Genomic DNA, 15,194 nt, shown 5'->3' with positions numbered 1-15,194 from the left:
CAGTTCCCCTCCCGGCCGCAGGGGGCGCTGCCGCAGGGAGGCTCGGGGTGGGGTGCCGTGAGGGGCTCGGGGCTGCGGCCCCGCTCCGGACCGCGGGGGGCGCTGTGAGCAGCCCGGGGCTGCGGCTCCGCTCCCGGCCGCGGGGGGCGCTGCGCGGCGGCGGTGGTTGGTGGTGGCTTGGGGGTGGGGGGGGAGGGGGGGTAGGGGGTGCGGAGGCCTCGCGGGCGGATCGGGCGCTCCGCGGCGGCGGCTTCTGGGCTCGGGGAGGCGGTGGGAGCGGCGGGTCCGACCGGCCCTGGTCATGGCGGACGCGGCGGCCTCCCCGGTGGGGAAGCGGCTGCTGCTTCTGTTCGCGGATGCGGCGGCGGCCTCGGCCCAGGCCCCGGCGGCGGCGGCGGAGAGCGGGGATCCGGGGCCTGCGCTGCGCACTCGGGCCTGGAGGGCCGGCACGGTGCGGGCCATGAGCGGGGCGGTGCCCCAGGATCTGGCGGTGAGTGGCGGGCACGCCGGGCACGCGAGCCCGGGGCTGCGGGGCCTGCGGCGGCCCGGGGGGCGAGGGGGCGGCCCCGGCGCCCTGCCGGCCGGCGGGGCCCTGCTGAGAGGGGCCCGGGGCCGCGGCGAGGGCCGAGCCCCCCGGAGCGCCCCCCCCCGTTTCCTCCCGGGAGACGTGCCGGGAGCCGGGAGCTTGTGCTTCCCAGCTATCAGGCCCCGCCTCCTGGGCGACCCCTTTCCCGACGCCCCCCTCTCCCCAAACACGCCTCCCCAACAGTCCCCCGGAATGCTTCCCCCCGACCCCGGGGGCCCCCCGGATCCGGGCCTCCCGCGCCCCATCGGCCGAGCCGGGGCGGCCCCGAGCCGGGGCGGCGTGCGGGGCCCGGCGGGGGGCGGCCCTGGGCGCCGCCGGAGGGTGACAGCGGCCTCGGCCCCGCGGCCCCGCTTCCTGCCCCCGGAGCCGGCCCCAGCGGCCGCGGAGGGCCCGGGGTTTGTGTGCGGCTGGGGCTGAAACTTTGTACTGGGCCTGTGCCGTTGGGGAGAGCCGGGAGGGCGCGGGAGGGCGGCGGCGCGGCGCGGCCCGGCCCGGCCGCCCGCGAGCGCGAGGGCGAGGTGGCTGCGAGGGGCCGAGGGGGCCGCTGCGGGCCGCCGCCTCCGCGGCCCGGCTGCCCGGCTGCCCCGCGGCCCGCGGCCCGGACCGGCCTTTTGTGGGCCGTGGGGGAGGGGGCGGCGCTGCGGGGCGCTGACAGTTAGCGCCGTGCTCGCAAAGTTTAGTTTTCAGCGGTAGTGTGCACCTGCCTGGGTCGGCAGGGAGTCCAGAAGAAATTTTTAACTTTGGGGAGTGGTATGATTTAATAATCGTTAGTCTAGCGGATCTTTCTTGTTGGTTCTGTTTGGGGGGGGGGAGCCCCGGGTTTATAGGTTTTTGGTCGTCTTGTCTGTCTTTTAAAAACTCAGCTTTTGTAAAATGTTAGGTGCCTACACCCAGAGTTTCTGAAAATGGACGGTGAAGGGATTTTTTTTTCCTTTTTTGAAGATAAAGGGAATGTGCAAAGCAGGAACCGCCCAAGGATAAGGGAATTCGGAGAGAGAGATCTCCACTGCTCCGATTTCATACTTTGACTTGGGGAAATAGGGTCAAAATTCGTATTCCCCCCTCACATCTGATTCCCAAAGTGGAGTTGGAAGTGAGGTTGAAATCAAGGTTTACCCCCATTAAGATTCTTGGAAACACATCTCTTCAGATTAATTCTTATTTTGTGGTGCAGTTATCGATGTAAGAGATGAATTAGGGTTAGCTCTGTAGTTTATCTTTCAAGTGACAGCCTTTAAAACCACTTTAACGTCTTCTGAGGGAGTTGGATATTTGAAGCAAGTTGAGTAAGCTTAGTGCCTATTAATTCGGGAGTGCCACAGACCTGGTTCTAGTTGCAGCAACTGTAGAAAGGAGTCTACACTTTGAAACTTCAATGTTGTTTATCAGTGGGACTCTACATAAAGCTAAAACAGTTTTTGGTTTTTTAAAAAAAGTTCTCAGAAAAATCAATTTGTGAATATTTTGACCAGCTTGCAAATATTCCTCCTCCTTCCACACTTAACCATTATCCTTGGTGATAATTTGGTTGATAAAAGTGCATATTTCTAATCCGAAGATGTGTAGAAGCCAAACTATGTCGTATTTTCCATTTTAATTAAATTAATTGTTTATCCACCTTATATCTTTTAGGCCTTGCTTGTGGGCCTTTCTAATTTGCATGGCCGTTGTACAACACACTGTAGTAAACATATCACACTGTAGTAAACATATCCATCGACCAATCACAAGTGCTCTTCCTGTACTCATGGGTGGAGTTTGTAGAGAGCAGGCCAATGATTGGACACATGTTCTTTCTGTTATTTTTAAGATGTTTTCAGACATTCATAGTTTTGAGTAATGCAAAGCAGGGCTTCCCTATTTAGTATGAATAATTGAGGGTTGACTGAACAAGCTTCTGGAGAGATTCAAAACATTCCTCTTAACTTTAGGCAAAAATGGTAGTATAAATTTCTAAATACACTTTAATGCTGATAAGAAGGTAATGATCCTCTATCAAATCCTTAGTGACAAAACAACATGAAAGTTTATATTCTTGAGATGGAAAATGAATTTATAAAAATGTGTTTTTTAGCTTAGAAATAGAAATCTAAATTGATCAGGAGCCAAGTTGATTTTTTTTGGTACTCAGTTACCTTGCACCATTTTTTTTAATGCCTATATCAGATCACTGCTGCTCATGAACATCTAACTAGAATTTATAAAATAGCATTGCCTCAACTTTCCTTTCTCTTCTACTCATTTCAGGTTTAGTATCTCTTATGTTTGTGCTTTTTCTCATAATGGGTATTCAATAAATGTTTGCTAAATGAGTGAATGAATCGTAACTTCCTCAATTTCCTTAAAATATCCTCTTTTAACTCATCTTTCCCTGGTATCTCTCTAGATAGTTTCAAGTGAGAAACACTCATCTTAAAAACCTCTTGTAGCCCAAGCCTAATAATTTTCTGCTTCATTAAGTATCTCCTTCCTGTCATGAATTTCCTTCCCTGAGAACAAGATTTTACCAATCTTGCTGTTCCTGTTGTTTTCCCCCCAAAACCATCTACCTTCCACTTCAGCATGGCTGCTAGGAGGTAACATGTCGGTTTCATTTGTCACAGCACCCTAAACAACAGCTGGGGGGGGGGGGGTTCCTTCAGGCTTTTCTTGCCAGAAGGGCAGGGGGCCATAGAGCACCTGCTGTTGCTACTCAGTTTTCATTTGCCTTTGACAGATTGTTTTTCAAGACTCCAAAATGCCTTAGCTTCTTGAGATGACAATTGTCAGTGTGTTTCAGGAAGTTTTTCATGTTGGAAATGCCTTTTAAGAAAGTGGAGGGACAGTCACCCTGTCCACAGTATTGCAGATTGTAAGCTTACTTTTTTTTTTGTTTTGTTTTAGATTTTTCAAGGCTATGGGGTTAAGTGGCTTGCCTAAGGCCACACGGCTAAGTAATTATTAAGTGAGACCAAATTTGAACTCAGGTACTCCTGACTCCAAGGCCAGTGCTCTATCCATTGCGCCACCTAGCCGCCCCATAAGCTTATTTTTATTGTCTTCACCTAAGAGCAGTCTCACTCTGAATCATAAAATCTAAATTCATTAAGAGACTGGTTTATAAACCTTGAAGTAGGGGGAAGGAAAGTGACAGAACCTAGTACAAGCAGACAAAAGTGGGAAACGGGATATGATTTCACTGGGAGAACTCCTTGCATGAAAACTTTGAGAGGAGTCCAGCCCTGAAATCAGTGGGACATTAGGCACTGAGGTGAGGATCTAGGTTGATACAGTCTAATCCTTTAGTTTTCTATTGATGAGTTTCCTTAAGGGTATTAATGGAGTCTAGTCCAAGCCAGTACTGCTAGGTAGGAAAAGAGGAGAAAAGGATGTGTCACCAAAAAGATACTGACACAAGCTAACTCATTGCCTATTGTGTTATCTTGTTCTATTGAAATTGAATTTCTACCTAAAAGATTTCCTTTATTTGGCACTTAATATTCTTTTTGGTTATACAGATGCAAAGCAAACTAGTCCCTGCCTTCCACAACCTTACATTCTTGTGGATGAAGACTTTACTTAAATCTGAGCTAAATTGAGTTGGGGGGAGGGTGGGGAAGGATAAGCCATTCTTTGGAGCTACAGCCAGGAAAGGAGGTAAAGCTTCAAACTTGGGGTAGATAGATCAGGCAAAAAAAAGGTCACTCCTTGGAAGTCTAGAGGTGAGGGGTGGGTATGATGACCTGGGTGGAGACTTCGTGGTTTGAAGCTGTTGGCAGATAGTAAATCAGGTACTGTATTGTACTATAGACAGTAATACTAATGACATACTAATCCATTCTTAGCTGTCACTTTTTCCTTCAGTCTTTTCCATTTATTATCAGCACATTCCATTACTTGACATCATTTGTCTCTTTTGGTATATTGTTTCCAAAATTAAAGCTTAATTAATAAAAGTTACTGCCTTAATTGTACCTGCATATTTTTTTTTAGGTTTTTGCAAGGCAAATGGGGTTTAAGTGGCTTGCCCAAGGCCACACAACCAGGTAATTATTAAGTATCTGAGACTGGATTTGAACCCAGGTACTCCTGACTCCAGGGCCAGTGCTTTATCCACTGCGCCACCTAGCCGCTGCCCTCCCCCACATTATTTTTTTTAAGTGTAGGTTACTTTCCAAAGTAGACTTTAACCTTACATCTGTTTTTGTGAACTTTTGTTATCCTAATTCATGGAGTTTATCCTTCTTGGACCCTACCTAACCTTATAAACCTTGGGCCTTGACCTACTCCATTTGCAGAATATCATTCACCTTCTATATCTCTTATAATGAGAGAAAAATAGAAGTACTTGTAAGTCTTTCTACAACTTTCTTTTTTTGACATTTTATTTTTCGAATTACATGTTATGATAGGTTTTCAACATTCATCCACATGCATATGCATATTTTTAAGTTACAGGATCTCCTTCCACCCTCCATTCACCTGGAAAGTCAGGTGAATATTGTACATACACATTTATGTTTAACATGTTTACAGATTAGTCATTTTCAGTATGAGGAATTAAGATTAAGGAGAAAAAAGATCCATGAGATAGAAAAGAAATACATAAGAGAAATTTTAAAGTTGAATGTGTTATGTCCATTCAGATTCTATAGTGTTTTTGTTTTGTTTTGTTTTTCTTCCTTTGGATGTGGATAGCATTGTCCTTTACAATAATCCTCAGTTTTTCCTAGGTCTCTGAACTGCTGAGAGAAGTTTCATCCATCAAGGATGATCAACTCACAATGTTGTTTTTAATGTGCACAATGTGCTCTTGGTTCTGCTCCTTTCTCTCAGCATCAGTTCCTGTAATTCATTCCTTCCTTCTCTAGTCTGACCATTCATGGTCTCTTAGAGAATACTAGAATTCCATAATATTCATATACTACCATTTGTTCAGCCTTTCCCCAATTGATGGGTATCCCCTCAATTTCCAATTCTTTGCCACTACAAAAAAAGAGTTGCTATGAATATTTTGCAGCATGTGGGACCTTTCCCACTTTTTATGATTTCTTCTCAGTGTAGGCTAATATTGGAATTGCTAGGTCAAAGAATATGATCAGTTTTATTGCTCTCTGGCCATAGGTTAACTTTATAGTCTAGCTAAAAAAGAAAAAAAAAAGTTGAGTTATCTTCCCTGGTCTTTTTCTTTGTATGTCAAATAAATTCAAACTTAATTTTTTTTGGGGGGGTGGGAGAAAGAATGTCAAAGGGAGGATATACATGCATACCAGCATCAGAATAGAATGGGGAGAATAACTCCCCCTTCCCCCAAACTAGCCCTCCTCTAAATTTAATGTTGAGAGCATCATTCTTCTGGGCACCATTTTCATAACAATATAAGTCTCCTTGCCACTTAATTCTCCATTATCCCAATATCTAATCATTTTCTCACTTATATCAATGCTTCTTTTATAATACACCTTTCCCAATTCAAACTATTGTACTTCAGGCTCTCATTATTACTTACCTGGACTATTCTTTGTAGAATTTCTATAATAATCTTCCTCAAAGCATAGGTGAGATCATGTTATTGCTCTCTTGCTTAAAAATCTTCAATGGCTCTCTACTGCCAGGGATAAAATATATACTTCTTTTATTGTTTGAGAATTTCAGATGTGTCCCATTCTTTGTGACCCCATTTGGAGTTTTCTTTGCAAAGATCCTAGAGTAGTTTTCCATTTTCTTCTCCAGTTCATTTAACAGATAAGAAAACTGAGACAAACAGGTTTAAGTGACTTGTCCAGGGTCTTACAGCTTGTGTCTGAGACCACATTTGAATTCTTCCTGACTTCTTATCTGACACTGCCCTTTTGTTTGTTTTTATTTTGGCAAGTGACTTGCCCCAGGTCACACAGCTAGGCAATTATTAAATGTCTGAGGCCAGATTTGAACTCTGCTGCCCCCATTGACATTGTTCATTTTTGTTTCTCTGTTATCAGTTCCCCAAGTTTTGAGAAGCAGTGTTATCAATTCTGCTTAAGAATCTTTACTTTCTTTCTAGGCTCCCCTCCTCCAGTTTCTTAGTATTCACTTATCTGTACATAGATTCTCTCCCTTTGCAAACTCCTTGGGGGCAGGTTGTATTGAATTTGTATTATTATTTGTATTCCTAGCTCCTAGACTTACTCCTTTTAGGTAGAAGGCACTTAAATGTTGATTAACTAGCACTGAAATGTTGATTAACTGATTGAAATTCTTTTTTTTAATTTAATTTTTTTTTTTTTAGGTTTTTGCAAGGTAAATGAGCTTAAGTGGCTTGCCCAAGGCCACACAGCTAGGTAATCAGTGTCTGAGGTGGGTTTTGAACTCAGGTACTCCTGACTATTGATTCTCCTAGAAGTCCCTTCCAGCTAGTTTACTATATAGTTTTGTATGGATAGGTATGTTGGAAGATTCTCATTTTATTGTGAAATGTGGAGGAGAGGGGAAGCTTAGGGTGGCACAGCAGTGCTCTATCCACTGCACCACCTAGCAGCCCCATGATTGAAATTCTAATGCTTATTTTCTTTAAAAAAAAAAAATAGGCTTTGTGGTCCCATCTAGGGTGTTAACCCTCATCTACAATATCTTTCTATAGGAAAATGTGTTCTAGATTCCAAGTGAGACCAACTTAGAATTTTTTGAGGATGACCCCATTCATAAGTCAGTTTAACTTGTTAGATGATAAATCCAATTGAATTTCCAGTGATATTCCCATTCTGTGCCTTCCATTTCAATGATGTACTTCAATTTACAATCAAAGTGTTACTTTGGATTTATTTAGTGATAGTGCAATCATGCCAGTAATTTATTTGCCTTGAGACTAGTAAAGTCATGCTATATCAGGCCTTTTTATACTAGTTTTCTGGGTCAGGGTTGCTAGAGAATTATGTTTCTCAGTTAGCAATAACTACTTATTTGTTCTAAATAAATTATTTCTTGTACTCCTCACTTCCATTCTGAAATTTTATAACCATGTTTCAAGACAATAAAATGGCTATTTCCATCACATAAGAATTTACTTCTTGAATTATCCTGGGATCTGATCTTCATTAGCCTTTGGAAAGCTAAGATCATCCATACTTTCTACATTCTAATTGGTTCATTTAAAGTCCTGAATGGAAAGTTCTCCTGGGTGTTTGTCACTGGCTGGGACCAGCATTTACTCTTTGGGAGTTTCCTCCATCAGCATCCTTTGGGATCTTGTTTTTAAATTAATTAGACTAGAATACAAAAATGCTCAAATGGATAAAGACAATTTTTATACTGTTTTGGAAACATTTAAGATGTACTTTTAAAATACCTCCTCTTGATACTGACATACTCAAATATATTTATGATTATAGGGATATGAATATTGCCACCAGATATTCATATTGCAACCCATCCATACCTGCCCGTTTTGTGAGTCTCTTGTCCAGGCCTGGCCAGAAGCTTGTTGTGGAGATAATTCAAAAGTACTTGTATTTCCTGACTTAATGAGAATGCCAACATAGCACATAAATCCATCTGTATCAATTATACTTAAATTATTTGTCATGTGACCAGCCCATCTTGGTGTTTTGCTCATATTTTTTAAATTACTGTCCTTCAAACTACTGCTCCATTGAAATTCCTGACTACAAAAGTTTATTGTTATCAGGTGAACTATGGTTTGCTATTTGAAGTTGAGCAAATAGCTTCTTAAGGTCCAGGGGTTGGTGAAGGGTGAGGAATACAATCTAAAATAACCTATGGGAAGTCTTTGGAGTCACTTGGATGAAGAGGATTAAGTGAAAATTGAAGGTATTTTGATACACATAAGGTGTTTTTTAGAACATATCTCTGAGGTATCTAAACTAACATCTCTGAGGTAACAAATTATTTAACTTTAAAAAATACTCTTCAGGAATGTTTGAGCTAAGTTCTTGTAGGGGAAACCTTGAGAATGAAAGGGAGGAATAATATCTACCAAAATATCAGTTCTCCCAGAAGTCCCTTCCAGCTCCACCTATTTATGATGCTATGAAGCAATTGCTTCTTCCCCAACATTGTCTTAGTTTACTATACAATTTTGTATGTATAGGTATATTGGAAGATTCTCAGTTTATTGTGAAATGTGGAGAAGAGGGACAGTTTAGGGTGGCATAGCAGTTAAGAGCACCAGCCCTGGAGTCAGTCAGGAGGACCTGAGTTCAAATCCCACTTAAGACGCTTAATTACCTAGCTGTGTGACCTTGGGCAAGCCACTTAACCCCATTGCCTTGCTTAAAAAAAAAAGAAAAGAAATGTAGAGAATATTGGAAAGAGAAGTTCTGTTATCAATGGTATCTCAAAATAAAGTTAGAACCAAACATTGATCTGACATTGTATAATTTTGGAAAACTTGTTTTTCTTGTTTTAAGTCTCAGTTCCAGCATACTGTTTCCTTTTCTTCTCTGAGAAAGAGTGCTATTTTTCAACTATTTTGGAACATCTCTTTTGAATCATGTCCCATGATTCAAGTTCTAAAGAACTTAACATTTTACTTGCAGTGTCTATGGGTTGATCCACATACCATAACCTATTTTGCTTTCATCTTTACTACTAACTAATCTATGATCTGACTACTATCAGTTATCTAAGGTGTAAAAATTTTCTGACTATAATTCTTTTCTAAGATCTTTTTCCACATATGAATTAAGCTCAATGTTAGATGCATATCCTTCAGCAAATATTAATTTATCAAATATATTCAATATTTTTATTTTAATCATTAATCTTTAAGAAAATATGATTTTAGGGGAGGCTAGGTGGCGCAGTGGATAAAGCACCGCCCTGGAGTCAGGAGTACCTGGGTTCAAATCCAGTCTCAGACACTTACTAATTACCTAGCTGTGTGGCCTTGGGCAAGCCACTTAACCCCATTTACCTTGCAAAAACCTAAAAAAAACCCATATATATATATATATATATATATATATATATATATATATATATATATATATATATATGATTTGTATTTTTTATATTACATTATTTTTAAATTTATTTTAAATACTAAAACTATTTCCATTTGCTCTAGAAGAGAAAAGTGTTGGTCATGCATGAAACTAGGAGTCTATTGTATATACAGTTTGCTTTTCTTCTTAAAATATGTAATAAACTCAACATGTAATTTCCAAAATCAGCCTGCTTGTGATGTTTCCTAATCTCTTCATGCTTGGATAACCTCTCTTTTTTTTTCCCTCCTTTTTTTGGTTTCCCTGTATCATTATCCACCCCTTTGGGGGGGGAGGAAAACCTTATATAATCTTAGTCAAGCAAAATAAATTCCCATATTGCCTATAGCTGAAAATATGTCATCTTGTGTGCTTCATCATCATTACTCTGGAATGAAAATTGAATATTGCATTAATCCATCTTTCAACGCTTATTTATATTTTACAATTTTTGCTGTTGAATAATTCTCTTGAGTTTCTTCTGTTCACTCTGCATCAGTTGATAAGAGATCTTCCTAGTTTCTTTTAAATTATTCCTTTATTTCTTACAATATAGTAATATTCTATTTTATATATATGTACCATAATTTGTTCAGTTATTCCACATTGATGGACACTCCTTTAATTTCTACTTTTTTGCCAGTTTATTTACTGGGAATGAATCTTTGAACACATTTTAATCAGTTTCTTATGTATCTTGAATATGAAAGCATTATCCAATGACTTAGTAAGAAAATAATTGATCTATATCAATTAGGCAGCTCTTTGACTGTTCTACCTTAGAATTGTAAAACAATTTGAAGAATACCTAAGAGTTTTTTATGGATTCTCATTTTTAGTTTCCAAGATTAACTATAATAGAATATTGTATTCTGCCATATGCAGAAGGTTTCTATTTATTTATTACTATTTTTACTTAAATTTTAGCATAGGTTTTTAATTTAGTATATTTGTATTAAGCTGACCTCCAAGCCAGGAAGCCCTGGATTCCAATCTCATCTCTGACCTCCATTGTGTGATCTGGGGCAAGTCACTTATTCTCTCCAAACATTAAGATTTTGGATTATAAATTTCAGAGAAACAATTAGTTGACCATTAACCAACAAGCTTATTAAATGCTTACTATGAGCCTGCATCAGTTATATATGAGATTTTTTGTAAAATGCTTAGTACAGTACTGGCCTTAAGTATTAAGTACTTAATGATCATGTTTAAGAAAATTGCTACTTAAATAATAAGTACTTATTAAATGATTGTTCTTTACCCTTCCTGAGTGCTGGGCTTGTAAAGAAAAAGCAAAAAAAACCATCCTCTACATTCTATTCTAATGGGGGTGAGGAAACAATATAAATACATAAATCTGGAAGTTAGACGCTTTAGAATGCACATTACCAGCAACTGGGGAGAGCAGGAAATGGTTCCAGGAGTAAGTGGTTCTTGAGTTGGGTATTAAAGGAAATTGGAGATTCTAAAAGTTTTAGATTGTGAGAAAGAACTTTCCAAGTAATAAGTGGAAAGGCACTAAGCAAAAATGGTGGAATAACTAATAGGCCAGTATGCCTGAAATGTGGAGAGGGTAAAGGGAAGTAGAAGAATGAAAAGGTAGGAAGAGGCCAAGAGTGAGATCTAATTGTCAAAGGACTTTATATTTGATCCTGGAAGTAATAGGAAGCCTCTTGAATTTATTGAGTGAGGTGGGAGGTGTAAGATGATCAACCCAGAACTTTAGGAAAATCACCTTGGCAGCTGTGGAAGATAGAGTGAAGTAGAGAAAGAAAGAAAAGAGGCACAGAGGTCATTTAGGAGGTGAGGCTGTTGAACTAATAGTCCAGGCAAAAGAAGATGAGATTCTACACTAGGAAGCTGGGTGGGTAGTATAACTAGAGAAACAATTATATTTTAGAGATGTTATGGAGAATATATGATTTGGCCGCTGATTGGATAAAGGAGTCAAGAATGACAGTGTCACTGAGGTTGCAAATGTGAGTACACAGGTGCTAATGGTGACAGTACATAAGGGAAGTTAAGAAAAGGAGAGTTGGGCTAGTTTGGGATGCTTATGTTTCTCTTATCCTTAGAATAGGACAGCAGGGTCTGATAAGGATGGGTAGAGTTTTTTTGGTTTTTATTTTTTTAATATATCAAAAACTTTGCTTTAATGACACACTAGTCCCAGCAGAAAATAAACACCCACAGCCCTTCTCGCCCTTGTCAGTAAGGTGATGAAGTTGATCAGCTAATTCTTACCTCTCTCCCATGGAAGCCTGCTTCATTCAATGTGTTAAAACCATAGCCACCTAGAGGCCTAGTGATTCTTGCTGCCTTTACACTGTGATTCCTTCCACCTAGCAAATGAATGGGCAGAGAGATTTAAAAATAGTTCAATAACCACCACAAATTGAAATAAAAGATGGCCAGTAACCAAAATTAACTTTTTGTTCCAATTCCTTTTTGCCACAAATAGTCCTTTTGTCTTTAGCAGGAGAGCTCCACTTCAGACCATATTTTCCAGTTTGTTCTGCTTCTCTGGTGGCTGCTATAATGACCACAAGGCTTTAATTCTTATGTTCTAGATACACAGTCCCCCATATACATATACACTCTAGTGGGTTTTTGTTTGTTTTTAAATTTTAAATTTAATTAAATTAATTTTATGATATAGGGAGGATAAGTGGCAAGAAGTTCTACTCTTTTCTAAAGTTGAGCAGTCACATTGGTTCATACAGCCTACAAATTTATCTTTTGGTTGTTCCTCTCCAGACTAAGGAAAATATAAAGAGTTGCATATAATTAGAAGACAAAGGGTTTGTTTTCCTGCCTACCTAAACTGAGACCACCACCCCTTACTAAATCTTAACCTTACAGTCTCATGAATTTAATATTCTTCCCTCTATTCACCCTAGCCCCTAATATAAATTCTTATTCTTTTTTTCCTCTTGAAAATCACAGTTATCTGATGATTAGATGGAAGCAGTGGTTGTTTTCCCATTAATACAATATTTCTTAGTCTTCAAAAAGTTATCAATAATGGGAAAAAAGAAAGACTAAAAAATTGTCTAAATCCTATTCCCTTCCCCCATACACATATGAAAGGAGTTATCTATGGGCCAAAAAAAATATGGAAATACATGTATATATATATATATGTGTATATAGATAGATATATATAGATATATATATAGATGTGGATTATGTAGTACTCTAAGTTAAGGAAATCTGGAAGAGAAGTGAGGTAGAAGGAGAGGTTTGAGGTTATGGGATAAGACTACAGAAGGTCTTGAGAGACTTGAGAAAATGAAAGGTATGAATAAGTGGAGAAATGAGTGTAGAGGGGTTAAGAGGTTGTGATGAGAATGAATAGGTTCAAGAAGGGTAAAACATAGGGATAGATGGAATGAGAAGAGGTTTTGGTCAGATAGAATGTCAGAGTTTTGGGTCAAGAAAGGAGAACAGTTGTAGATAATGATGAATTCTTGGCTATGATCCCTGTATGTGAGGGAAGGGAATCATGAGATTTAGAAAGACTGAAAGAAATGAAAGGTTAGAAGTTTGAGGGGACACCAACAAGGAAGTTGAAGTCTCCAGCTCAAGCTGAAGAAAAGAGGAACATAATGAACCAACCAGGTGTCCAACTCCTGAGTAGAAAACTTAATTGGACAAATTTTAAAAGGAAGTTAGACAACTGTCTTAGAAGGTAGCAATAAAGGTCTCAGAGTGAAAGCAGGAAACAAAAAGTCTTTCAACTCCTCCAGGACCATTGTGTTTAGGAGGATTTGTGTGAAGGTGAAGCAAGTATTAAAGAGGATGACCTGGGATGCACTGTCATCCAAGAGCAATTAGATGGAAGGTGAGAGAGAGTCAGAATGAAGAAAGCTTGTTTACTATGGAATGGGAATTCCAGAGGATATAGGGGAGAGCCCGAACTTTTGGTTAGTAATAATTTGCTTCTAGGTATCCAGTGACTTGAGAATGGGGTGGGGGGTGGTAAGCAAAGTTATAAGCAGACGTAAAATGTTAGTGAGTAGGCTCCTTGTGAACAGTGATCATCTATCCTCTTTTTCTTCCCTTTCAGTGGCTTAGTAAATACTCTTTTTCCCATTCTTTCTATTTCCTACATTTGGATTGATTGTTTGGTCCCAGAATTATATGAAATGGAAACAGGAATCTGGGTCCATGGTATACAACATACTTTATAGAATATTAGGAAACTAGAACTTTGTATCTGTCACTTAATTGTTTGAACAACTTTTTAGTAGCATCTGTCAACAAATATTTTATTAAGAATTTGCTGTATGTTTAACTATTGAATAGATTGTATCTGTATAGATACATCTTGGGTGTTTTGTGACACCCTATATGATTGGGAGTTAAAGTAAAAGCAGATGGAATGGGAACTTGTTATTGAAAATAGCTTTAGTATGAACTGTTTTCATGTAGTAATTTCCAGTTAACTACATTTTAAGAAATTGAATGTTTCTTTAGGAAAGAAGTAAAAGCCTTATTGTAACTAAAGCTATGACCAATAGATTATAATCACTAATGGCAAGAGCAATTATTATTAAATTGCATGTCCCTCTTGTAAATTATTATCAACATAGGTACACAGTCTTAATATATCCTATAATCTTGCCATAGTATCCAAAAAGAGATTCCAAAGCCAAAACCATAATTTTATTTTTATATGTTATGACTCCCCTAAGATCATTTAATACATTAAAACTGTTTATTGGCTTTGAGACCTATTGGGAAGGAAGTAGAACCCTAGAACTTCTTGTGTAGGCCTTGCTGAGAATTATTGTCTCTGTGGATGTCAGTGTCTTTGATTCTTTTTCTTAAATGATGAAATGGACCTGGAAAACCAGCTTTCATCTCATTAGACTGCTTTGGATCTCTTAAAATGATTCTAAAGTAATTTTGAAAGAGCTTATTTTTTTTTCAGGGGCGGCTAGGTGGCACAGTGGATAAAGCACAGAGCGGCCCTGGAGTCAGGAGTACCTGGGTTCAAATCCAGTCTCAAACACTTAATAATTACCTAGCTGTGTGGCCTTGGGCAAGCCACTTAACCCTATTTGCCTTGTAAAAACCTAAAAAGGAAAAAAAAAAGAAAGAACTTAATTTTTTCTCAACCATTTGCAGAACACAAATTTATATGATGAAGAAAAGATTTAAGATGAAGAAATTACAAAAATGCAGTTTCTAAATCCTTTTTTGGATTCTTTGACAGATATTTGTTGAATTTGATGGCTGCAACTGGAAGCAACACTCCTGGGTGAAAGTCCATGCCGAAGAGGTTATTGTGCTGCTGCTAGAAGGCTCCTTAGTCTGGGCTCCTCGAAAGGATCCATTCCTCCTCCAGGGGACCAGGGTCTCAATTGCACAGTGGCCAGCCCTGGTGAGTATAGTGATCAGCAACCCATTTAATTTTCTGCCTTTTGAGTTTGATGTGGAAATTACATTTGTAGTATGTGTCTTGATGGGATAACCACAGCTATACTATATACTTTTGAGAATTAATCTGCTTAATTTAGAAACATGGTCCTTGCTGACAAATAATTTTCTGAAGGAAAAAAACAAACACAAATGTTTTATGTGCTCTGAAAGGTTCTTTATCTTAAAATATTTAGTTACTTTTTAATCTCTGGGGAATT

The 15,194-nt window shown here is 39.7% G+C and overlaps 1 protein-coding gene across 3 annotated transcripts in view; it reads left to right on the top strand.

Annotated features, from left to right (window-relative positions):
* Positions 1 to 249: 249 nt before the first annotated feature.
* Positions 250 to 15,194, top strand: part of KDM3B (lysine demethylase 3B) — a 66,046-nt gene continuing 51,101 nt past the window's right edge. For 2 of the 3 annotated variants that reach the window (XM_074212939.1, XM_074212938.1), the window contains exons 1-2: positions 250 to 490; positions 14,771 to 14,938. In XM_074212939.1, coding sequence (XP_074069040.1) covers positions 302 to 490; positions 14,771 to 14,938 — 357 coding nt within the window. In that variant the 5' untranslated portion in view covers positions 250 to 301. Of the gene's footprint in view, positions 491 to 875; positions 982 to 14,770; positions 14,939 to 15,194 lie in introns of those variants that run through there. The other variant, XM_074212940.1, reaches the window with a different exon arrangement.

Source organism: Macrotis lagotis, chromosome 1 (assembly GCF_037893015.1).
Source record: "Macrotis lagotis isolate mMagLag1 chromosome 1, bilby.v1.9.chrom.fasta, whole genome shotgun sequence".
NCBI classification, from domain to species: domain Eukaryota; kingdom Metazoa; phylum Chordata; class Mammalia; order Peramelemorphia; family Peramelidae; genus Macrotis; species Macrotis lagotis.
Note: the sequence above shows the minus strand (reverse complement) of the source record. Positions and strands in the feature narration are given on the sequence as shown.